General features: G+C 38.9%; 1 protein-coding gene across 1 annotated transcript in view; it reads right to left on the bottom strand.

Annotated features, from left to right (window-relative positions):
* MAST4 (microtubule associated serine/threonine kinase family member 4) overlaps positions 1-25,270 on the bottom strand; it is a 532,524-nt gene that overhangs the window by 93,793 nt on the left and 413,461 nt on the right. The window contains 1 exon segment of the mRNA XM_036019855.1: positions 16,083-16,171. Coding sequence (XP_035875748.1) covers positions 16,083-16,171 — 89 coding nt within the window.

Below are 25,270 nucleotides of genomic sequence, written 5' to 3'. Positions count from 1 at the left end.
CGTCTTCCCATTATCCAGAAACAGCTTAGCTCTCAAGTAGAGGTTTGTTGTTTCTTCACAGCAAGCAAGACTCCTTAAAGTCTATCTTCGGTTCCTTCAAAGGCGTGTTATCTTGTGCCCCATTTTTGTTGGTGGGGTGAGGCAGAGAGAGGGTAAGGGGGGGAAAGTGAAATTCTGTAATAAATTGACTCCTTTATCATTTCTAACTGGTGACAGTTGGCAATATATAATAATATTAATTTCTATATATTCATCTTGTCTACTTAATGAATGCTTTCACTAATTTTAATATGTGTATACTTAACTCTCTGGGATATTCTAGGTTATTTATATCCTCTGAAAATAACAAATTTTACCACCTTTGAGTTACAGATTTTGTTTCCGTTCTATGTGCTACTTGACTACAAGGCATCTCTAGAACAAAGTCAAATATTAATGGGAAGAGATTTTAATGGAATGCCTCTAGTGTTTCGCTCAAGATATTGGCCATTAGTTTAAATTACGTATGTCTTATTATATTATGGAGTTCTCCATTCATTCCTATTTTCCAAAGAATTTTTAACAGAAATGGATGTTTAATTTTATAATATACACTTTCCACATCTATGCAGATGAACATTTGACCTATTGCTATGATGTATTAATAGTATTTATAATATTAAACCAATCAGTATTCTTGGGATAAACCTCAACAGTCTCCAGTAAATAATTCTTATACTGTTCTATTAAATCTTTTTATATTTGTTTGATTTTTAATACATCAAAACATATGCATTTATTTTAAAAGTCAAGTTGTTTTCTATAGATTACAATACCAGACCTCTTACCTATTAAATTATAACATTGATATTTCAAAGAAAAGTGGGCTGGTAGTTTTCATACTCTGTGGTATATAAATAATTTTGCCTGTGACATACAAGAAAATCACTGCTTTTCATGGTAGTAAGGTATAACCTTTAGATAATTTTAAAACATACTTGAATGTATATTTTACTAATTAATAAATTCAAAAGGAATACAGTATAACTTTTTTTTTAAAGATTTTATTTATTTTAGGAGAGAGAAAGGGGAGGAGAAAGAGAGGGACAGAAACAGCAACGTGTGGTTGTCTCTTGTGCACCCCTCCACTGGGGACCTGGCCTGCAACCCAGGCATGTGCCCTGACTGGGAATCGAACCAGCAACCCTTTGGTTGTCAGGCTCATGCTCAGTCCACTGAGCTATACCAGCCAGGGCCAGTGTAACTCTTATATCTTGACCTGCTCCCCAAAGTCAAGGTACTTAGCACATGCGTACTTCTGCCACATTTCCATCTCTCATCTCATTCAAGTGGAGTTGTAGGGCTGTATTGTTACTAGTAAGTCATTATTTATGCTATTATACTTAAAGAATACTTCAAACTTTCATTTTTCAACTAGTGCTCGTCATAGTACTTTTAGACACCATCTTCTCAATTATTTATTTCAATTTAACTCTTAGTCATCAAAAATACATGGAAAGTATATTTTTTGTGTGATCTCAAATATATAATAATGCATGAATACATACAATATATATAAGAGCTGAGCAAATACAGTTCTTTGGTCTCAACACCATTATTTGTGGAAGACAAGTCTGAGACCAGCATGAATTTTATTCCTTCATAAGCAATCATTTTTTTCTGTTCAGATACTTATTCAGATATTTTTCATTCATCATATACAAATTTAAAAGTCACAAAACCATATCTAGGGCAGAGTTTTATTTGTGGGTTTTTTTTGTAACTCAATTTTTCTTCCAACTTAAGAAAACCTTCATTACTATTATCCTTAATGATTACTTTTGTTCCATTTATCTGGTCCCCCACCAAAAAGATACATTGTTATAAATTAAAGAACCCCCAATTTACTTGGCATGAATGTTTAATAACAGAAAGTAGAGATTTTCAAGTCTGATTAAGAAAGATAAGGCTGTTCGAAGGGCAATGGAAGTCTCTGGTCAGCTCAAAAATCAGCTTTGCTATGGTGCAAGGTGACTGCCAGATTTTCTCGCCATGGGCGCAAATGCTGAGTCTCATCTGCCAGGGTATTCAATACTGAAGATGTCTTCTGCCCCTCAGGCTGTCTGCCACACACTATTTCTGAGGCCTAGCCATGAGTTGACTGTTTTTGTTTTTGTTTTAATTTTGATTTATTTTTTAGGGAGAAGGGAAGGGAAGGAGAACGGGAGGGAGAATGGGAGGAAGAAAGAGAGGGGGAAAGAGAGGGAGAGAAACATGGATGTGAGAGAGAAACATCAATCAGTTACCTCTTGTATGCGCCTTGATTGGGACTGAATCTGCAGCCCAGGCATGTGCCCTGACCAGGAATCCAACTGGCAACCTTCCGCTTTGTGGGTCAATGCCCCACCCACTGAGCCACACTGGTCAGGCTGAGCTGACTGTTTTTGAGTCATGAGATATTATGTTGTATATGGAGTAATTCTTCATAAGAATACAACCAATCATTCATATATTCTCAATATCCCATATTACTGCAGAATGCTACAAGTATTTCAATTAAAACAATAATTAGCTAACAAACACACAACCCCTAAGTAAACCCATCACTCTGAGGTATGTTAATGTCACTGACTTACATTTAGTTATTGTCATTTCTATCGTGCTGATAAAGACCAGCTCAGGAAACAAAATGGTAAGTAGGAGTCAGGTTAGATAGCCACATATTCACGACAGAAATGGCTAAAGCCTCTCATCACCAGAGGACATGAACCTCCATCACTTATGTCAACAATAAGAAGAGGAGGAATGAAATAAAAGAGCTTCACAGAACTACTGACAAAGCAGACAGCATGCTACACTTCAATGAAATTTGTTGTTGGGGAGGTACATACATCTCTTGACATTAAGAGTCTGCCTGGGTCTCTGTGAGGAGAGAAAAGTTTGGATTTGGCCTTTCTTTTCCGAAAACCAAAACTGTCAAATGAAGTGACGAGTGATAGGCTTGAAAACTCACATTTCCTACTGACATAATGGCACAAAAGTACCAAATGTGAACCAGCTCACTTTTTTTTTCTTTCAATTTTGAGGATGCCAGAATGTGCCCATTCCCAAACCAAATTACTGATCCCACAAGGAAGGTGGCTTTTTACCCACTGAAGAACTGGCTGCTTTTTCCTGCATCTGGCCTATTTAAAATGATTTGCATTCTGCCATTTGCAACAACATGGAGGGATCTTGAGAACATTATGCTAAGTAAAGAAGTCAGACAGAGAAAGACAGAGAAAGTATGATGTTACTATATGTAGAATGTAAAAACACTGAACTTTGAGAAACAGAGAGCAGAACAGTGATTACCAGGGTCTGGGGTTGAGAGAATTGGGGAGATGTTTAAGTGTACCAACTTGGAACTAGTAGGAAAACAGTCCCAGGGATCTAATGCTCAGCATAGAGATTACAGTCAATAACACTGCACTGTAAACTTCACACTAGATCTTGATCATTCTCACCACCAAAAGAAATGGTAATTACATACTATGGTAAAGGTATTAGCTAATGCCACAGTGGCAATCATATTGCAATATATAATCACATCAAACCAACAGCTGTATACCTTAAACTGTACACACAGTTATATGTCGATTATATCTCAATTTCAATGAATAAAAATAATAAGAGGATTTGCATCTCTAAACACCGAAGTGGGGCATGTTCTATATATTCTTTGCCTGAGTATCTCTCTCTCACTCTCATGCGCACACAGCACACACTCCTGCTCTCAAAACCTTCAAAGCTAAATTCACACCTTTAATGACTGACTGGTCCCTCTGGTAACTACTACCGTGTTCCAGTACATTCCCACATGTGCAAAGAGGGGCTTCTAGGACTAAATGCTCCAGTGTATAGACATGCTCACCACACAAGGAGATGTATTACTACTTTAATAGACACATTTTGAAGGAGATGGCCTTCCAAGTGTGCCTAGGAGACCCAGGACAGCCAGTCTTCCCATCAGAAGTCCTTCCAAACAGAACATCCGTCCGCAGATGATAACAAAATGAAAAACAGTGACCGTATCTAGAATATGCTTGTGAATCACTCGGGCACACTCCGCCCTCCTTCTTATGTCAGTAGCGCCCAAACTGCTGACCCACACTAACTTTTTCCTTATCATTTTAGAAGCTGAGAGGTCATCTTTCATCAGATCTAGAATACTAAAAAGCAGGCCGCCAATGAAGAACGCAAGGCCAGTATGAATCAATCCTGAGAACACAGGGAAAAAGAATCATTTCGAACAAAAGGGCTAGAAATATCGAGTTATGTAGCCTTAGAAGAAATATTAAAAAAGAATGTTAGAAAAATGTATGTAATACTATCTCCTCTAACAGAACAGAAAATGAAAGAGAATTGTTCAAAGTTACAGGTGATCGATAGCAGACCACCATAAAACTTTTAAAATATTAGCCTAAAATATAACTTTTTCAGATCTAAGGAAAAGGATGAACATATTCTCCCTTGGTTACTGGGGAGGTGCCACCTCCTGCTGACCATCCTTGGCCTGACACAGCAGTGTGGGGACCTGTCAGTGTACTATTTCCCTGTCAGCTCCTGACTACCAGTTACTCTTTTAAAGTATTACAGCATCGTAGTTCATTCGTAAACTAATCTGGAATTTTTTCTCTATCCTTAAAACACACCCTAAATGATAGCTATAACAACTAAATACATGTTAGCCCATGGGTTTCTTTCTGGAAAAGTGAGCTCTCCCCCACCCTCTTTTCAGGCATGTGGTGGACCCAAGTTCTTTGACAGAGTAGGACAGAAGAAATGTAAATGAAAACCACTAATCTAGACACTGTGTTCTGGGCCCAAAAAGAAGAGTGAAACAGGGCGCACTCTGGGGACATTCGAGGTCCCTCCTGCTCCCTCCAGAGGGCACCTTCGGAGCCAGGTTCCCAGGCCTCACTGGGAAAGAGGCAAGAGGCAGTGACCAGTAAGCAGGGCTCCAGAACTGGCTCTCATCTTTACCTTTAGCTCAGGCAAAAAAATTACTCTGTAGCCTAAACTGTGACAAAAGTTGATGTTTCTCTGGTTGAAGCAAAGGTGGACTAGAGGGCTATGAACCCCACTCCCAAATCACCCTTCCTACTCCCTGTGCCTGAGGCAGCCCCTCTGGAATTGTTGTGGTTCTGATGCGCTGGAGTGAACTTTTTTAAACACACTGTTTATTTCCCAAATCAGCTCTAAGCCCATGTAAGTGCTCCAGCTGAGGGACTTCCAAAGGCTGGTGTGTCAAGATGAAGATATCACAGACTACTGCAAACGTGTCCCAGCAGAGACTGTCACAGGATGATGCCACATCCCACTGACAGCAACCCACTTGGAGACTCCAACAAGCCTGTGCTCTAATTTGCTTCGAGTTTACACACTATGGTGTCCTGTTATTTTAACCACATCATGAATTCAGACTGGTTACAACAATGCTTTAGTAGTTTGTTAAAATCTCACACTGTTTGGCACTTTATAACACTGCAAATACTGCCAAATTTAATCATTCACTACAGGCTGCAGGGGCAAGTTCTATTATTACCATTTTATAGAAAAGGAAGTTGAGCCCTACAGAGTGTTTGCTCCAAGAAGCACCTGGTAGAGGTAAGCAAAACCCAGACTTTTACCCTGAGGTCCAGTGTTTATTACATACACCACTTAGTACTGTATCCGTTGTTAGAGATCTGAAAATTAACAGGGCCTGGGTAGCAGGATTACAGAGTTATGTAGTAGCCAGAGCCTTCTGTGCCAGAGTCCAGTCCACAATGTCTGGAAAAGCAGGAACACAGTGTGACGTGTCAACAGCTTCGCAGCTTCTTATACCACCAGTTCCTCCTTCGTGTACCTCACTAATGTCTCCAGGTCACCACGACGTCACTGGGTACAACGTTCCTGGAAGTTTAACAGGACTAACTATTGTTTTGCCTAGAGAGAACACACTTGAGATGTACTTAGGTACACGCCAAGTTATTCTGGTGCTTGCATAACACATTCTCAATGCTTATTAAATGTCACTTGCAGCATGCATTAAAGAGCATTTCCTGTGGACCCAAACTCTGACTCTTAGGGCCTCAGACAACAATGAACAGCCTAACAATACAAATACAGGACAATAGAAGGCCAGCGTCCTGAAGAACAACTTCCCAATTTCAGTTGCGAAACTAATTAGAGTTGATCAAAAAGAATTTTGTGTAATACTGTTCACCACAACATTATTTATAAGAATAAAAAACTGGAAGCAGCCAAAATATTCATTTAGAGGAAGGTAACTATTGCACATTCATAAAATGGAGTATTTTTATGTTCATTAAAATCAAGCATCTGGGGGAAAAAGACATTTATTAAAATGTCAAAACCTCAAAGTAGCATGGAAAGAAAGTGACCTAGATAAAATTACATCCCAGATCCCATACTTACACACACATACACAAATGCATGTGTGTACATTAATTTGTGTGCAAATTCATGTATACATACATGCAATAAATATTATAGATGTAGATACATAAATATACATATTTAGACAAAACCCCAAATGTTAAGTAGTTAATTAACTCTGAGAGATGGATAAGAATATAGATGATTTTTATACTTTCTTGCATTTTCCAAATTGTCTACAATAAATACACACAGCTTTTATAAATAGAAAAAAGGGTTTTAAAGACATTTTTTAGAAACCTAAAATATTTCAGTTTGTTTAAAGCAAATCTCAACTCTTCTTAAACTTTGTGACTTTCTTGCATGTATCCTCTTCTAAACTTTCTCCACCTTTCTCTTCATTGTCCAAGGAAACCCAAACTGGCTGTCAACTCTGAAGTGGGAGTGTGGACGGGCGGCTCTTGCCCAGAGCTGAGCCCTCAGCACTGTGAGGGTTGCCACAGCATATGTACGCCATATCACGACAAGCTCTGAGCCTTACCCACTGTTACTCCTAACGTAAAAGCTTAGAACTTGAAAAGCCTACAATGTGCAGGGCTTTTGTAGAGAAGTACTCACATATTGCTGCAACAAACACATAAATTTGCATTAAAGCATCATTAAAGCTGATATGACAATGATGCCAGAGGAAGTTCAAAGACAGAGATGGCACGTGGTACACGATGCTTAAGAAAACATTCTTTAGCACATGTAGTTGAATCTGGAGTACAGATTTTAAGCTCCTCCGGCCGGCTGCCCAATAGGTAAAGGCCACTTTGGTTATGCTGAACCACTAGCCTTCTATCAAGGGCCCTGGGCACTCAATGAAAACAGATGGCTGACCGCCATGCTAATGGCACCCCTGACTCAAGTTCTTTTATCTCTGTGGAACAGCTAGTTTTTCCGTGATCCAAACCCACACTCTTGCCAGCTAATGGGTTGAAGATAGTCTGAATTTATATACAGCTAAGGGTTACTAGCTCAAGTTCAGAGATGACTTGGAGCGAAGCTGATGAAGAGTGAGCCAGAAGCACCGCAGTGCCAGAAAATCTAAAATCCCTGTGGCCGTCACTGAAGCTGTCCCACCTGAGAGCACCAACTTCTGAAAACCTCCAGGGTGAGCACAGAAGTGACTGAGCAAGGATTTTAAATGCACCTCTTATTTCCGAGGTGAACATTTATCATAGACCTTGGAACAAAAGCAGCCCTCAACATAAGCCAATCTCCAATCTTTTTCAAAGAGTACATAAAAAAAGAAATATTTTTTTGGGGGGGGAGCAATGTAAATAATATAAGCTTGCAAGAATTTAGAAGACATACTCCATGTCATTTATACATTTTAAAGCAATGAAATATATATATATATATCATACTGTATATATATATATATATATAAAATATATCTCATACTTTATATATACAAAATATATGTATCTCTCTCTCATACTGTAACAACTTAATAATAATAAAAGTAATTGCTCTCTTTCTGGGGGCCCGCCTTCTCTTGGATTCTCAGACACTGTATTATTCTCTTCTCCCCCTCCTGCCTCTCACATTGCTGTTTCTCAATTTCTTGCTGGCTACTTGTCACCTCAGAACCTCCAACTGTGGGCACTGTAGACTCAACCACAGGTTCTGTTTTCTTAGGCCAAAACGTTTTTTCTCAATGATCTCATACCTTCCCAAAGTTTTAAATAATATCTATGAATGAATGGCTTCCAAACTGATATCACCAGCACAGATGCAGTCCCTTAAGTCACACCCATATGACAACTCTTTGTCACTTGGGTATCTCATGGGTATCTCAAACCCGATATACAGCAAAATGCACTCTTAAGCACTAGCTCACATCTCTTCCTGACTCCTCCGTCCTAGGAAAGGCCCATTCGTCCATTCACACTCTCGGCAGGACAGCTGGACGCCTCCTCTGATCACCTCTTTGTCACCTCACATGCAATTTATCACTAAATACTGTCCATTCTCACTCGGAAAATAGGCAATTATCATCCAACTGTTCCTTTAGCAATCAAACCAAACTGAAGAAAATCCACAGTTGACACATAAACACAAAAAAATTGCAAAAAATTTTGATTAAAAAAAAAAAAGAATGAAGAGTCCTTCCCAGTGGATGAGAAAGTAAAATGTCCCTGAGCAGCTGCTCAGGGGACCCAGGAATGAAAACAAAACCAAACCCCCCAACTAATACCACTTTTGTTAACACAGAGGAGCTTCAAAATTAAATTCACAAGTCAGCTTCCAAAAGCTTCAACTGAGAATGGAGAAGCTAAAAAGTTAAATCGAAGGCCATTCAGATTAAATTCTACATTTAGAGATTAGGGGAATATGAAAGATGCCAGTCATTAAATTATTGTTAGGAATAAATTACACGTAAACGTTGCAGTCTTCTCAAAGAGCCAAAATGGTAAACAGAGGTCACAGGGCAGAGGGATCTTCATGGAAAAATTACTGACAAGGCTGGCATACACACATTAGTACTGATTCAACACAAAGCAATAGCCCCAACTTGGAAAACACACTGACGTCAGTCCATCTGATTTTATCATCCTTTTCCTTAAGCAGGAAGGGCAAGATGTGTCACTGCTCAGGCTAACAATCGGCAACTGCACAAAGGGTACGGATTAAAGTATAAAACTGTGAGTACAGCAGGGAATACGAAAGATGGCACTCTCCATCGTTCAGAGAAACTGATTTATGAAATACTTGAAATCACACAACAGATGCATTGTAAAATCATAAAACTGGGACACACACACTAGATTAAGAAATCTGGTCTCAGTCTTTTTGAAGGCTTTAAAAAAAACCCAGATGATCCCCAGGTGATGCTCCACCCACGGCTGACTAAATGAGCTGCCGATTTTAAGCACAATGAAATGAAACCCTACAACCCTACTTTACAAAGAAGACTTCAAGGTGCCTTAAACTGAACACAGGTTTTACTGGTTTCAGTTCATTTTGTTGAGATCCACTTATAATTGGAAAAGAAAAATGACAATGAGTGACCGTATCGGAGATTCCTCTCTAGTAGAAAAAAAAATGTTTCCATCTTTTTAAAGAAAGAGTGGTTGTATGGGGCACTGGGAAACTTAATTTCTATTATGGCTAACAGTCAATTTGCCCTGACCCTGTGAGCACACAATTTGCTTTGTTCTATTGCCCAAATACAAAGAAGCAAGGGAGTCATTCGTCTCGAAACATCATGTCTACTTGGCCAAAAGAGGTCACTGCCTTGTTGAATGAACATTTTTATTAAAGACCTACAAAGCAGATTTAAACAATTTGGCAAACAATGTTTCAAGCATGAGAAACCTAGTAATGGCTTTTGAACGAAAGTCACAAAGTAAGTGACATGAGGGCACTGTTACATCCAGGGCTCGTGTCCCTAGTCTCACCTTACCTAAGGGGCAATCTCTCACTGACACCTGACGAGCATTCTTCTCCACTGGCTCAGTTGTTCCCACCAGCTGCCTGCAAAACCTGATGGTCCCACAAACATTGCAGTAGAAATGTGTAACTGTATAATTCCCTCTAGTCATCTAGGGAGTGGACAGAAACTCTTTTGAAGCCTTTTTCTGATTGCTATCTTCTTCCCTTTGAAGGCTAGCCTATAAATTTAGGAAGAATTCAGAAAAAACTCTTGTAGCGCAAAACCTCCCTCACCGCTTGGAAAAGCCATCACCCTACATGACGTACTAAGGAGTATGAGAAGATGAAGTAACGCATCACTGACACCAGCCTCATCAGGCATAAAAAGGCAGAAGCAGTAGTGAGGTCAGAGCAGACAATTCTTAGGGCAAGACCAGCCAGCCTTGTTAATAAATGAAACTCGACAACTAGACACAATCACCACAAAAACAGAAGAAATCAGAAAGAAAAGATGGACAAACTGTTCCACAAAAGAATGAAAAACATTTACATTAATCAAAAAGTCAAACAGCAAATCACAAAAGAATTTCCATGACATCACAAAAGATTAATAAAACATGCACATTAAACATACTAAGATATTCACCTCACACCTGTTACAATGGCTATTACCCAACAGACAAGAAATAATACAGGCTGGCAGGGAGTAAGAGAAAAGGGGGCCCTTGCGCACTATTGGTAGGAATGGAAACTTTAGCTCAGTTACATCTTGGAAGAGGGGCCTGGTGAGCAGAGCGGCAGCAAATAATGTGGCGACTAACCATCCAGAAACTTTATATATGTACATAAAATTTAATATATAAATTATATATGTATATAATTTACATGTTTCATATATATAAAATTATATATATACATATATATATAACTTTTCCAAGTAGATACTTACCTAAAGGGTTATGTGGGCTTTTTAAAGATAGTCCCCATCTTTAATAGCTTCCTGCATTGTTCCATAGGAAAGTGACACTCCCTTCCATCTTTTTCCCAGAAACCCCCCTATAAATGAGTCTAAGTAATCATCTGTGAATTCACAGGAAAACAATTTTTGAAAACACAAAATATTAGGTATTTTGGCCAATAGGTCAATATTTCTCTTAGGACTTTAAAGGCCTGGAATCAGTAGGCCTTAGTTATTTATCTGTATCTAGTCTGTAGCTCATCCTCTAGAAGTACAACTTTTGGAGCTCATCCTTTTACCATCAGAATCAAATACAAAAGGGAAATGATATTGTGGTAGGCATAATTTTAAAACGGCCTCCTCAAGATCCCCGCACCCAAGTTGTTCAAGCAAGTATATTTATAATATTCATAAGGAAATTTTGGAAGAAGAAAGGAAAAATTTAGTAACGTTTATCTTTGGGGAATAGGAAGGTAAGAAAATTAGCATGTAGTGACTTTATAATGATAGCTAGTGGGGGGTGGGGGGATAAAGAGATTGAGCAAAAAGGAAAAAAGACTCATGGATATGGACAACAGTGTGGTGCTTGCTGGGGGGAGGGGGGAACAAGGGACTGAACGGTAATGGAGAAAAGAATACAATAAAGATTTAATTAAAAATATAAAAAATAAAAAATAGGGCTCTAAAAATTAAAGCAATAAAGAAAACAAAATAATACTTGCATTACTTTTCTATTGCTATGTAATAGATTACCAAACATTTAGTGGCTTAAAAATGATAATCTATTTACTAATCTTACAACTCAATGGGACAGAAGTCCGAGTAGAGAGAGGCTTGTTTGAGCTCAGTGGGGGCTCTCTAGGGATCATAAAGCCAAAATCAAAGAAAGGCAGAGAGAATCACAAGCTGCTAGTCCCCAGGAACCCTCACCTGGTTTTTCTTCTCTGGGTATCATGTGGCCAAAAGCAAAGCCCCTGTTGGGCTGGCCTCTTATCTGGAGACTGGGAAAGAATCTGCCTCCAAGCTCCTTGGGGTTGTGGACAGACTGAGATCACTAGGCTGTTACAGGACTGAGGTCTCCCTTTCATCCTGGTGGTCAGCCTGAGGCTGTTTTCAGCGTCTGGAGGCTGCCCTCCTCCATCCTCAAGCCCACAATTGCCACATCCCATCATTCCCAGGCTCATATCTCTAACTTCTCCTGCCATCCACCAGAAAAATGTCTTTCTTTTAAAGGGCTCGTACGATTGGGTCAGGCCCACTCAAACAACCTCTGTGTAAAAGGTTAGCTCACTTGGGACTTGAATTACCTCTGCAAAATCCCTCTGCAAAATCCCTCCACAGTAGTACCGAGAGGATGAATACAGAGACAGGCAAAAGTAGGTTTACAGTTATGAGTACATGAAACAAGTTTATTCTTATATCATTATTTATTAATTATCATATCACTTACTTGTATTATAACTGTAACCCTACTGTTGCCCACCCCTGGGTATTATATGAGAGGAATTGCTTCATCACAACCTCACAACCTCTTTTGGATTCTACCAGTTTTTTAAAATGTTTGACAATATGCTAGATGAACCACACCATCTCTTTATACTGGTTCACATTCCTCTTGTGATGGCAATGAATCAACATTTCATGTTTTTGTTGCCCATTTTAATTTTTTTCTGTGACGGGCCCATTCACATTTTTTGCCCATTTTCTCTTGGTTCATTCATCAGTTTTCAAATTAATTTACACAAGGTCTTTATATATAAAGGCAATCAGATGTTTGCCAGTTATAAGTATAAAAACATTTCACACTTTTTCCTTTGATTTTGTTTATGACATAGAAAGTTTCATTTTAGGAGAGACACACTAGTGTTTTCCCTTGTGGCTTCTGTATTAAATTTCATGCTTAGAACCTTCCTGGAAATAGAAGTCCAGGATATTCTAGCCTCCTTTTTTTTAATGGGACTGTCCTGCTCGCTGTTCTTTGAGGAATCCCTGGCTTTCAGCACACACTCCTTTGTTTGTGGAGATAATCTCCGAACAGTGTGCAGTGCTCCTTTTCCTCAGAGCACTACTGATGCGTCTACACAAACAAATTAAAGCCTCATCTCTGCTGACTCACTTGACGGGTGTGAATTCATGTGTCAGCGACGAGCAGTCTGACTCAGGTCATCCCTATCTAAGAAAAATGGAAAGCCTCCCTTTATCTCCTGGGTCTGTAAGCACTGAGATGGCCATGCTTCTGTGTCCTGTTTTCTGTGGAGACATCCAGAAAGACCCTCACCTGGCGTTCGGCGATCACACACATGCCAGAGAAGGTGGCAAAAGGAAAGGAAGAGGGAAGGGGCATGGAGAGTCAAGTGGCTTTTCACATTATCAAGACATGCAGACTGGTCCCTTACTTCATTTACATTTTCTTCTTTTTATACAGAAATAGGAATCTACCAGACTTCCCTAAATGCCATTCCTCACAAGAAGTCTGACAGGCTTCTCCGGCTTCTCGGTGAGTAACAACCTGTGGGGTCTGTGACAGAAGGGAAAATCCTCTCCAAAACTGAAAGAATGGTTCCTCTCAGCCCACTCCTCTGATTAAATACTGAAATTGGGTTTGAAGGGAAAAGAGTTCACACTAAGTCTACATAGAAAAAAGAAAAATAATGAAAAGGATCATTAAAGCCTCAACCACATTTTCTCTAATCTCGATATAAGAACTGAAGAAAATCGCAGTATTAAAAGACTAAACAAAAGGTACATAAAATGTAGGGCGATTACTTTGGAACACTATAAAGAGGAGTACAATTAATTCTTTTAATCACGATTGAGTTACGTGTAACAACCGGAATTCATCACCCACTCAGCACCTCTCGTACACTGTCAGGCACTGTGCTGGGGAAGGTGAAGGTGAAGAAACAATCCCAGCCCCAGTGAGGTGGAGGCCTTGCTTGACCCCTGTCTGCTGTGACTAATGATGTAATATAGATCTTCCAAGCATACACGGTAATGACATAAATAGTTGTGCACATGTCACGCAGCTTTGGAAACACAGTATTACCAACTGCTTATTCCTCTCCCCAAGTATACCCCCTTCCAACTCTCCCGAGTAACTTCTGTCATGAAACTGGTGTTTAAAATTACCATGTTTTCTTTTATACCCTTGCTACAAACATACATACACATACATATTTATGTGTATATATATATATGTGTGTGTATCCATAAACAAAATATTCTTTGTAGCATCATGTTAGCCTTATGTGAGTGGTTTAGATAACATTCTTTTGTAACTTGCTTTTGTTGTCCAATGCTGTCTTTGAGTTTCACCCATGCAGATACGTGCCAGGCTACTTCCTTTTCTTCTACGCACACGGTGTTCTGTGGATGACTATGCCCCAGTTAGTTTATCAGTTTTTCAACTGACGAATATTTAGGGTGCTCCGCATGTTTAGCTATTACACACGAGGCCGCTATAAGCAGCCTCGCACATGTCTTCTCTTGTATTTGTGCACAAGTTTCTCTTGAGTTTTGCCTGGGAGTAGCATTTCTGGACATCAGTGGTCTTGCTATGGTATCATAATTTTATGGGTGTATCTTTTACATTTTTTACTTTACCATCTTTTATTCATTACGATGAATAAAAGAAAATTTTATTCCAATGGGACAACTACCTCTGTCTCTCCCTTCTCCCCAAACATATCACTGATAATGCCCACTGTCAAGTTGAGAGCCCCCACCCCCAAAAGTGAAAGGATTTCAAAGGAAGAATCATAGCTGTACTTCCAAATATAAAATCAACCGCATCTGAAAGCTCATCAGGGTTAAGTTACAGTTACCACAATAGTACAAGAGAAGATTTTAGCTGCTCATCTTTTAAACCCATCATCCCTCACAATCCTGAAGACATCTTCCTAAAACACAGATCTTCCTCAAAATCCTTGAAGTGCACTCAAGGTCAAAACCCCTTCCTCTCTCTGACTTTCATTTCTTTTTCCACCTTATGTTCTCTTACAATCAGGCATGTACCTCCTACACTCTAGCCACCGACCAGGAAGACCCATTCTCTCACCCCACTTCTACCTGTCGGCTCTTTCACCTTTCAACATCTTGATCAAGTATCTCCTTCAAACTCTCCCAGACCTTCCTGATTTGGAATGAACCCTTTTCTTCTTCGCACCAACTTATAACTTTTAAAAATACATATACACGCACACAACACGGAAAACAGTCTTCACTGCAGTTTTTAAAACAGAGTTCTACAGTCCTTATTATTAGTACTTGGGCCCAAGGGCCTCATCTTTTGAATCTTTATTGGCCTCACACTGGTTGTGAATGAAACAGATAATTATTGTATATATACCATCAACAGGTAAAACTTTACATAAACGTGTGCATGCATACAAGAGAAGACTCGTTCTAGACTGCTCATACTGTTGTTTGTAATCACCAATATATAAGAAATAAGCTCAACTTCAGGGAGAAAAATGCTGACTATGTCTGATAGAGTACAGGGCATGCAACCCCAAACTACAATAGATCATCCTGGCATACTGAATATTTTGAGCTGAAGGAATGTGAGAAGAGATGTGTGCAGGAAGTACTTTCTAGCCTGTCCTAAAGCGGGTCCTAAAACCCTAATGTGAAAGGTACTCATGGAGTAAAGAAACATCCTTATCTCTAAAGACGAGGGGCACAGAAGAATCTGAACAACAGGCCTTGCTAAGTTTCCCCCAGTTTACCACAATTATTAGCTCACCTTTGCCTCATATTTTTTTCAATCTTTATCAAAAAATACTTAGGCTTAACCATTTCTTTGAGCCTTCACTTCCTTATGAAGGTTCCACACATCACATAAAACTTACATTAAATAAGTTTGTATGCTTTCCTCTTGCTAATCTGTTTCTGCTTACTGGATTCCCAGCACAGAACTTAGAAGAATAAAGGAAAAGGATAATTTTTCTTCCCCTGTCATTCTTAACACTAATCCTCTTCATGTGAACCAGCATGCCTGTGCTTCCCCCAAATAATCCTAACATGCACTCATGACTTGCAGCACTCACAGATTTAGAAATTGAGAGAGAAATGATTGAAAAAGGACCCCATTAAAAAAGAAAGTCTCGATTTTAGAGTCCAAACACTCTGAAAGAAGGTAAGGTTTGGGCCAACATCAGAAAGAACAAATTAGTGGTAAACCAACAGGAAAACCAAGCTAATGACATGAAGACACCTGAATTTCAAAATGCCTGGATTATTTTGAAAAACTGGCAAAAAGAGAAGTAAAACAAAACTGGAGAAAAGGAGAACTAATTACCTGCATGGGCGGAGAGAGGGGAGTGTGGACGAGGCAGTGCTGAGGACTGTCCATTGCCTATCAAGCTTTTCCGATTGCTCGTTCGGCAGCTGTCGAAAGGAAAGGAAAAACATTTTAAAAAGAGAATATAGCATAAATACTACTAATAATTCAATCATATTCAACATAGGCATAGACTAGCAGTTAAACAACCTATCTGTTCATACTATTACCAAACTGTTTGCAAACTGATATGCACTCACTAATATTTGAGGGGTGGTTGCCTCTTGAATATTAGGAAATATAAAGTATTCACACAGTACAGCATGATCAGTATTCCTCACCACCAGTGAAGCTACAGCCAAATGCCTTCTTTCAGGTCTTGGCTGCAAATATGTGACGTGCCATACATACAAGTGATAAATTAAGGATTCGAATCAGCAAACCACAGGTAGCATCTTTGTTGACATGAAATTTCTAATACAAAATTACATGCAATGAAGCGCAATGACATTCATCTTACAATGATGCACTAATTAAAAATCTAATTATTTCGACAAATTTCATATTTGTGCCTTTTGTCAGTTGAACAGCTGATGCCTAAGATAAATGTATTTCACCACTCATTCATTTTTCATCATGTACATTGCATTCAAATTCCTTAGTATGGTAAATATTTTGGAAACACAAAAACAGATTCTAGTTTGTATGAAAATAACAGTGAAGGCCTTTTTTCATAGGCACACTGCCTACTGTTTTTATACAAATAAGTTGCTATATATGGGCACAGGGCAACTATTTTTTTCTTATTTCTGCTGGTAGAAAGTTATAAAATGGCTAATTTTATTCCAAAGTAACTTTCATTAGCCTCAAAGAATAATGCAAATGCAAAACTGGTTGATGGTGAGGTGGATATTACTTCCATCTGCTTTTCTTCAGCAAAGGTTGGTGCTCCATTTTCTATTATCAGCATAGACATTAGAAAAGCATAATAAAAACCAGCAGGTTACCACACTGAATTGACCTACAATAAAGTTCAGGGCACCCTAATTCCATTCTCCCACACTGGGGCTGCCTTCAACCACCACTAAAGATTTACCATAATGTCTTCTTAATTCAGAATATACCTATGTTAGAGTAGGTTCTTAAAACAGGAATTTTTACCTGACTTTTCTAAATTAGATATAGTGGATATATTTGAAAGTTTGTATAAGATATTTGAAGGAGCATTTCTAAATATACATATAATACATTTAACCAAACCCAATTTCTTTTCAACAATATTGACTTGCAAACCAATCCTCTCTTAGACGTTTGCTGCTTATCACCATTTGTCAACATTCCCATGTTTATAATTTCTTAAGGTCAAGCTGCATCATTTCATTTTTCTTACCGGAGTAATCAACATTCCCTATCATTATCTGTGAGTATAATTAAGATCATGTTTACTCAGCCTTAAAGAAGCTCTAGAATAAGAATAGACCCTTGATACTTAATTATGAAGGTGGATTGAGATATTACCAACTCATCTATCAAAAACTGTATTAAATTCATAATTATTAAATCAGATGGTGTGACTATTTTAAAAAGAAACTGTATAATATATTTAGTGTTAATTCAAATTAATGTCTCCTTTCATTTTAATACAGATATTTTAAGTATATCAACTTGCTGGTGTTTATAAAAGAAATTAAAAAATGACAGATTTATACCCTGGAAATCTCAGCAAAGCTATTTATTAATTGAGCAAATTAACTGAAACAAGAGTTAACTAAAAAAAAACAGCTATTTGCATTATTTTTTATATTTAATATTTGTTCATTTATGAAAATTTTCTCTTGATAATCAATTATCACTTATATAAGTCAAATCAAAATGTAAATAAGTAGAAACAGTAATCTGATGAATATCTTAAATAGGGATATTACTAAAATATGCTGACTTAAGCCTAAAATTTAGAAAATATTTCACAAAGAAAACTTTAAAAATTGAATTTTCATTAAGAGATACAGAATGACTAGCATACTACCACAATAAGCAAAATAAATAGACAATAATTTAGATTTATAATAAAGAAAACACAAACAAAAAAAATCTAACATTTTTATCAGTTACTTAAAAGTCTACCATAGAAGGGTAGAAAATATTGAGTTTTAAAATGAGATTCAAAAATAAATCTAAAAAAATAAATGTCTAAACAAAACCTGAAAATGGTATTTACTTGCTTGGCCAATATGAAAATATAAAACTATGAAAAAAGTTTATAATATATTCATCCATTTTTTGCCTTCTCTCTATAAAGATGTGTAATCTTTACAAATAGATGCCTATAAATGCATTTTAAAGTAATAAATAGGATTCTCGTCTATGAATACATGAGCAAGTTTAAAGAAGTTAAAAACAAACCTTCAGAATTTGAACCACTCACCATATTTAAGGTATTGTTGGATGTTACAGTAAACCTTAAATAACTGGCATACCTTACTGACAAACGCTATCACAATCAAAGCTGAAACTGTCTTATCTAACCTCAATATGGATCTTCAGCATGAAGTTAGAGACAATATTAAAATAATAACATGCTTGGAACTTTCTTGAATTTCTCAACAATCAAACAGGAAGATGTACACCATGAAATGCTCCTCAGTAAAACAAAACAAGACTATAAAATAGAGGTCAAGACAGATTTGCATGTGTGCACAAAATACATCTCCACACTCATAAAGCAGGATCTTGGCCTCACAAGTGAATGTATATGTTGCTAACATCCTTAAGCATAAAGGGGCATTTTATACTATATTTAACCTCCAAATGCCTAGATCTTGATATATAAATACTTTTAAATCCTGGGACCCTACACCAAGATATTCTATAGATAACTTTCCCAGGTTGAAGGGAAAGGGGAAGTAATTTAACTTTGATACTACCTGTGTCTAATATCTCTGAGAGTCACCTAGTCTCATTGCTCTAGATGCCTGCTTCCCAATAAATGAATAGAAATCCGCATTTCATCCCACAGTAAGAAAACTCCAGGTAGACAGGAGCTATGGGTATTTACCACCTTGACTGCCTCAGCACTTGGCCTGCCCACATTAATAATGATGCCAGTGAGAAATGCTGAGCTGACTTCTGCTGTCATGATTTATTCATCCAGGTATCACACTCTTTTCTGCTGATGAAAGAAGAAGCTTATAGCATCCCAGCGTGAGGCGGTTCCTCGGGTGCTCCTGACTACACCACCCTCATCTCATCCATAAAATGATAAAGCAGAAACATGGCCACTTGAGGCAAAATCGAGGTCTCAACCCTTTCACCAGCATGACTAAGTTGATTCAGGCTTGCTTTTCTCAGGCAGTGTCAACCCACCCCTCAAAAAAGATGCCCTACCAGGTAAAACAGGAACACCACTTCTACTATGACAGAAATCTCTTAACTTTTTAAAAATGTACCCTCACCTAAGCATTTGAGCTTGCAAAGATTTACCTCTAGTTTCAGGCTTAGGAACAAAAGTGTGTAATTCCCAAATGAAACAGAAGGACAGTTATGAAGCCAAGTTTCAGCTCAAGTTCATCCCCAAAAGCATTCTTTCTCCTTTACTCTTGAAGAAGAAATGGAAGCCATTCACCCTGCCTGTGCTCTGCTCTGAAAGCTGAACACAGGGGTGTCCACTTCCCACAGAGCACCTCCTCCTCCTCAGTTCTCCACTTGAAATGACTCAAGGAGGCACCTACTGTGGATTCCAGGCTCAGTTTGTTCTCTCAATTGGGAAGGTGGCATGATGACGGCACAGGTAGATTTGTTACTTGCAAGATGTAATTTAGACAGAGAAGACAGCCATATGCAACTTGAGACAAAGGCAAAGTGGTCTTTGTACCAACTCAGGCTAATGGGGCTGGTAAGCATTTCTTTCCACCCTGTTCCTCCCTGGAAAGACCCACCCACAAGCAAGACACACACAAAACACAAACCACACAATAAACACTGTGGACCAGGGATCTGAGAAGAATGAGGAGGTAGAAAGACAATGACAGCGAGCAGGCCCAGCTGGCCCCTGGGCTGGGAGGTGAGGCGGGCTGAGACAGACACTTGGAATAAGAACGTCACAGCTGGACGGGCACGGGCACTCGAGTGGAAATGCTTTAGGGTGATGTGAGGCCACCAGAAGGAAGTCTTTTATTTGTCTGCATGGTGTTTTGGCTCACGCAGGTGAAGTGGGGATTGAACAGGGCACCAGTCCTGTTCCTTGAGTTTACTGTTCCCATTCACTGAAACAATTTCACAATCTCCTAACTATTGCCAACAGTGCCTTCCATCTGCTGGGAAGATAAAGAGATGGATCATGCATTTCATCATCTACGCCAGGTCTGACTCAGTGTGAAGGACAAAGAAGAATACAGGTTGCTAAACTGAGGAAGGGAGGGGAATGTATTTTTTGGCCAAAGCACCCATGTTCCATCTCTGCCTAGGCTGTCCTTCCGCTCAGGTTCCATGGGAAGGGCTTGCTGGGACCCGTAAACGTTTCACATCTGGCTCTTGTCACATCTCTCCTGGCAGAAAAACCTAATTATCCCCAACCAAGGCTGTAAAAGCCGCGAGGCCCACCAGGCTATGGCCTTTAGCAACTGTTCTGACTAGCTGAAATTCAGCTTAATTTTAAATTACATTCATTCTGAGACGTGAATACCAATCATGTCTGATCATGGCAAGACAAGCCGAGGAGGGGAAACCCCAACAGGCAGTAATTTCTAACATCCATGGCTGACTTGAAAGGTCAACACTCATTATGGAATCTGACTGACCACGATGGAGGGGCAGTGAGCATACCGTGAACTGCATAAGAAGAGCCCCAGTAATTCTCAAAAGCTAGGCTATAATTTATTCATTCATCTTGATGAAAAATTTGATAAATTTGCACAGGAGACCAATTATAGACCAAAGCTTTCCTGGATATGAACATCTGCTAACTATTTCCTAATACCTTAATAGAATCTGAACATTTGGCTGTTCCTTAAACAAAGAGGAAGGCTGAAGTGCAAGAAAACTGGGCAAGAAGACCAGGAGCCGCTGAACACGTTATAAGCCAGGCAGCCTTCCGATGCCTCATCTTTACAATAAAAGGGCTGGACCAGGTTAGAGAAATGGTCATAAGCTTACATATGCTTTTTGGTCAATGAAATTTTAAAAGCATAGAAAAATAATCCAGTAATTATCCCACCACCTGGAATGAACAAATTATCATCTTGTCATACATATTAGAGATAGGGAGAAATGTACCCTCTGACGTATAACTTTCCACTCCCCAGCTAGGCAACTGCTAAGGGAACTATGGCTTGCAGCGTTCCCATCCATTTTTGGTGCCTTAGCAGAGATACACGTATATCGATGGACAACACCTGTGTACATGTTCACATTGTCACTAGTAGTATCACACATGAGGAACAACTGGCAAAAGCCTGAAACTGTGCAGAAAAGATGAATGGCTTTCCTTTCAGTGGCCTGTTAGGCTATAGAGTGAACCCCCAAGAGGATTATCAAGCCTATAAGGGTTTATGTCTTTCATTATCTTTCTATTGACTAGGCTGTTTAAAAACTCTGTAGGGGTAGAAGTTAAGTTGTAGAAAACTGGTAGCAGCGCAAATGATTCTTGTCCATAATAAGGTGAATTCATTCGTATGGTACAGATATGATCACTATCCACTCTATGGGAAGATGACCCCAAACATTTAATGTTATTGTATCACAAGATATGGATCAGTTTCTCATCTGCTAGCAAATCCATTTCATCATTCCTTATTGGAAAAATATATACATATATTTCTGGCTTTCAAAATTTCCCTTGAACTTTTTAAAAAATCCTCACCAGAGGACATTTTTTTCATTGCTTTTAGAGAGAGAGGGAGAGAAACATTGAAGTGAAAGAGAGGCATCAATTGGTTGCCTCCTGAATGTACCTGGACCGGGGATTGAACCTGCAAACTAGGAATGTGCCCTGACCAGGAATCAAACCTGAAACCTTTTAGTTATGGGACAACGCTCCAACTAACTCAGCCACACTGGCCAGGAAATTTTTTTTTTTTGGCCTCATCTGAAGACATGTTCATTTATTTTAGAGACTGGGGAAGGGAGGGAGAAAGAGAAGGAGAGAAACATCGATAAGCTACCTTTTGCACATGTCTCTACCAAGGAAGACACTTGAAACCAGGGCATGTACCTGGACCAGGAATCAAACTTGAGACCTTTCCTTTTGTGGGATGATGCCCACCCAACTGAGTCACACCAGCCAGGACTCCTTGAACTACTTTAATGTTACCGTTACCTTTATTAATTAACAACTTAAAATCTTTGACACAGGTTCATTTTGTATTTGTATGACAGTCATGCTTTTGGCTTTTATATAAATATAAAAGTGCACATATACATTATAGATAGCTTGTAACTTACTATTTTCCACCCCACACTTTATATTTTTTATTACACTTATTGATGGCATTGGTTAATAGGATCCTATCAACTTCAAGTGCACATTGCTTTTTTTTTTTAAAGATTTTATTTATTTTTTTAAGAGAGGGAAGGGAAGGAGATAGAGAGAGAGAGAGAAACATCAATGTGTGGTTGCTGGGGGTCATGGCCTGCAACCCAGGCATGTACCCTGACCGGGAATCGAACCTGCAACACTTTGGTTCGAAGCCTGTGCTCAATCCACGGAGCTACACCAGCCGGGGCTTCATGTGCACACTTCTATGGTACATGATCTTTATGTTTCACTGTGTGCCCACCACCTAAAGTCAAATTTATCTATGGCAACACAAAAATGGGTCTAATTCACTCCTTTTGTAGATTATTTATTTGAAACAAATTTGGGGATTCTAAATGTATGAAAATTATATATATCCTGGACATTTCTTTTTCCTGTATTGCAACATTCAATATCTAGGCCTCTGTGCATTTGCAAATAAGATAGCAAAGGATTTGAAAAAATATCTCTGAGCCTGTATATGAAAGAAAAACCATATTATGAAACATAAAGCAAATCTTCCTTACAATCTTCTTTGGATACTTTCCCCCCAAATCCTGCTTATTCCTTCAGAGGCTGCCTTGCCCATAACTCCATTTCTGTCTTCTCCCAGAAATAATTTTCACCCTTCTTATGTAAATCTGTCTACTCTTTCTCTGCTTCTTCCAGTCCACAGCTCTACCTCTTTCCCTGAACAGTGCAAGGCCAAGAGAACAAAGCATTAATATTTCTGTCCCTGGGACATATTTTGCTACTTATGTGAAGTTAAGGCAATGCCAGTGTGTTCCGTATGGCCCATGAAATCAAGGTTCCATCCAGGCTTTCATTAGGTCATTCAAAAAAATTACTTTTGAGTCCCTAATAAAATGCTAGGTACTATTCTAAACACACAAAAATCCATGCTGCCCCTCAAGTGGCTTACATTCTGGAGGAAGAAGCAGAAAATAAAGACAATGAATTAGTACAATTTATAGTATGGCAGATGGTGATGCCACTTAAAGTATGAGAGATGGTGATGGAGAAAAACAGTGCAGAAGGGAGGCCAGGGAGTGCGGATGTAAGAACTCACAATGTTAAACAGGTGGTCAGGAAAGGCCTCCCTGGGGAGGTGGTACGTGAAGGAGACCAGAGGGATGACGGAGTGAGGACCCAGCCAGAGCAAAGGCCCTGACGTGGGAGTGCACCAGGAATGGTGTGGCAGGACTGAAGTGAGCCAGAGGCAAAGCAGCAAAAGTGGACAGCGAACGGGAGAGTACAGATCCCCGGCATCTTGCAGGACAGGTTTTTAGCCCACATGCACGGGGAAGCCTCTCGAAGGTTTTAAACATAATCTGACTTTTGTTTTAAGAAAACCATTCTGGATGCTCCATTAAAATAAGCACAGAAGGATACAGGGAGATCAGGATGTAGAAGAGTTGATGTGCATCTTTCATCATAGTCATTTCCTGTAATTCTACTTTCAAATGAAGTGTTTTATTTTAAAATTAATTCATGCAAAAAAAAGTGGTCCCCAAATTCAAGGCAAGCATTATACCAGTCCATGATCTCCTGTACAGCCTCCAAAAAAAACCAGGAGAAATAGCAGTGCTGCTGCCATGCTGACCACCATGCCTGAGTGCTTCAGGCCTTTGCATATTTGCATGAATGTCATAAGCTAGTTCACAGGTACCAGGGGTATGTAGTTATGAATGCTTATTGTTGATATATTGCCTTGAGACTTGAACTTCACTTTTCCATTAGTAGCAAAACCCCCTTTTAAAGGCATTGATTATAATGGAAACGAATGGCTGCTCATACTATTTTCAGAACTGTCTTCATAGAGATGGCTGAACACACAACAATAGCAAGGCACTACTGAATGTGACAAATATTTATGGAACGTCTATTCCTATGTACAAAATACTGTGGGAGATAAGAAAATGAAGAAAACATTCTCAAAGTATTTGAAGTAAAAAAGAAGAGATAAGACTGATTCACAGATAACTGAATCACAGATAAGGCAGAATCTGAGATAGAGGTACAAACAAAAATCTGTTGCCAGCTACAGTGTGAGATAAAATTTCACTCAGCTTTGAAACGTATTTTCATAAAGAATAAGCACTATAACTTGTATATAGTGCATAGTATATAACTTTATACTATGCATGGCAAATTTTCCTCTCATTTCATAGGTCTTCCCTAATAAGCCCTAATTTCAGTGATCTGCCTGACACACACAGACACAAAAACGTTTTTTAAAACCTATTTCTTCTTAGTTATTCTATTTTATTGCTATTTCAAAGCAAGACATACCAACAGGGTTATTTCCATGTGGCTGATATGGAAAGCTCTGAAGTCAAAGGTCAGCATGTGACTGATGGGTGGTTGACAGTCACCACGCTGACCACAGGGCTCCTGGCAGGCAGGGCATCCACCCCGTGGTCACCCATTCATTCGGTAAACACGGTAAACACGACTGGAAATTCCACAGGGAGGTTACAATCTAGAAGAGGGGATAAACCCCTTGAGGGCAAAGATTATATTTTATATAACAGTGAATCTCTGGGTACCCAGAAAATACAGAAAATAAAAATGATTTGAATAGAGAGTCAGTAAATATTTTTAATTGACTGACTAAATATGGTCCCTGCCTCTAGGAAGTTTATAATTGAACCTGGCAGATAAACCTAGCCTAATTTACAAGACTAAGCTGACC

Source organism: Phyllostomus discolor, chromosome 3 (assembly GCF_004126475.2).
Source record: "Phyllostomus discolor isolate MPI-MPIP mPhyDis1 chromosome 3, mPhyDis1.pri.v3, whole genome shotgun sequence".
In the NCBI taxonomy this organism is placed as follows: domain Eukaryota; kingdom Metazoa; phylum Chordata; class Mammalia; order Chiroptera; family Phyllostomidae; genus Phyllostomus; species Phyllostomus discolor.
Note: the sequence above shows the minus strand (reverse complement) of the source record. Positions and strands in the feature narration are given on the sequence as shown.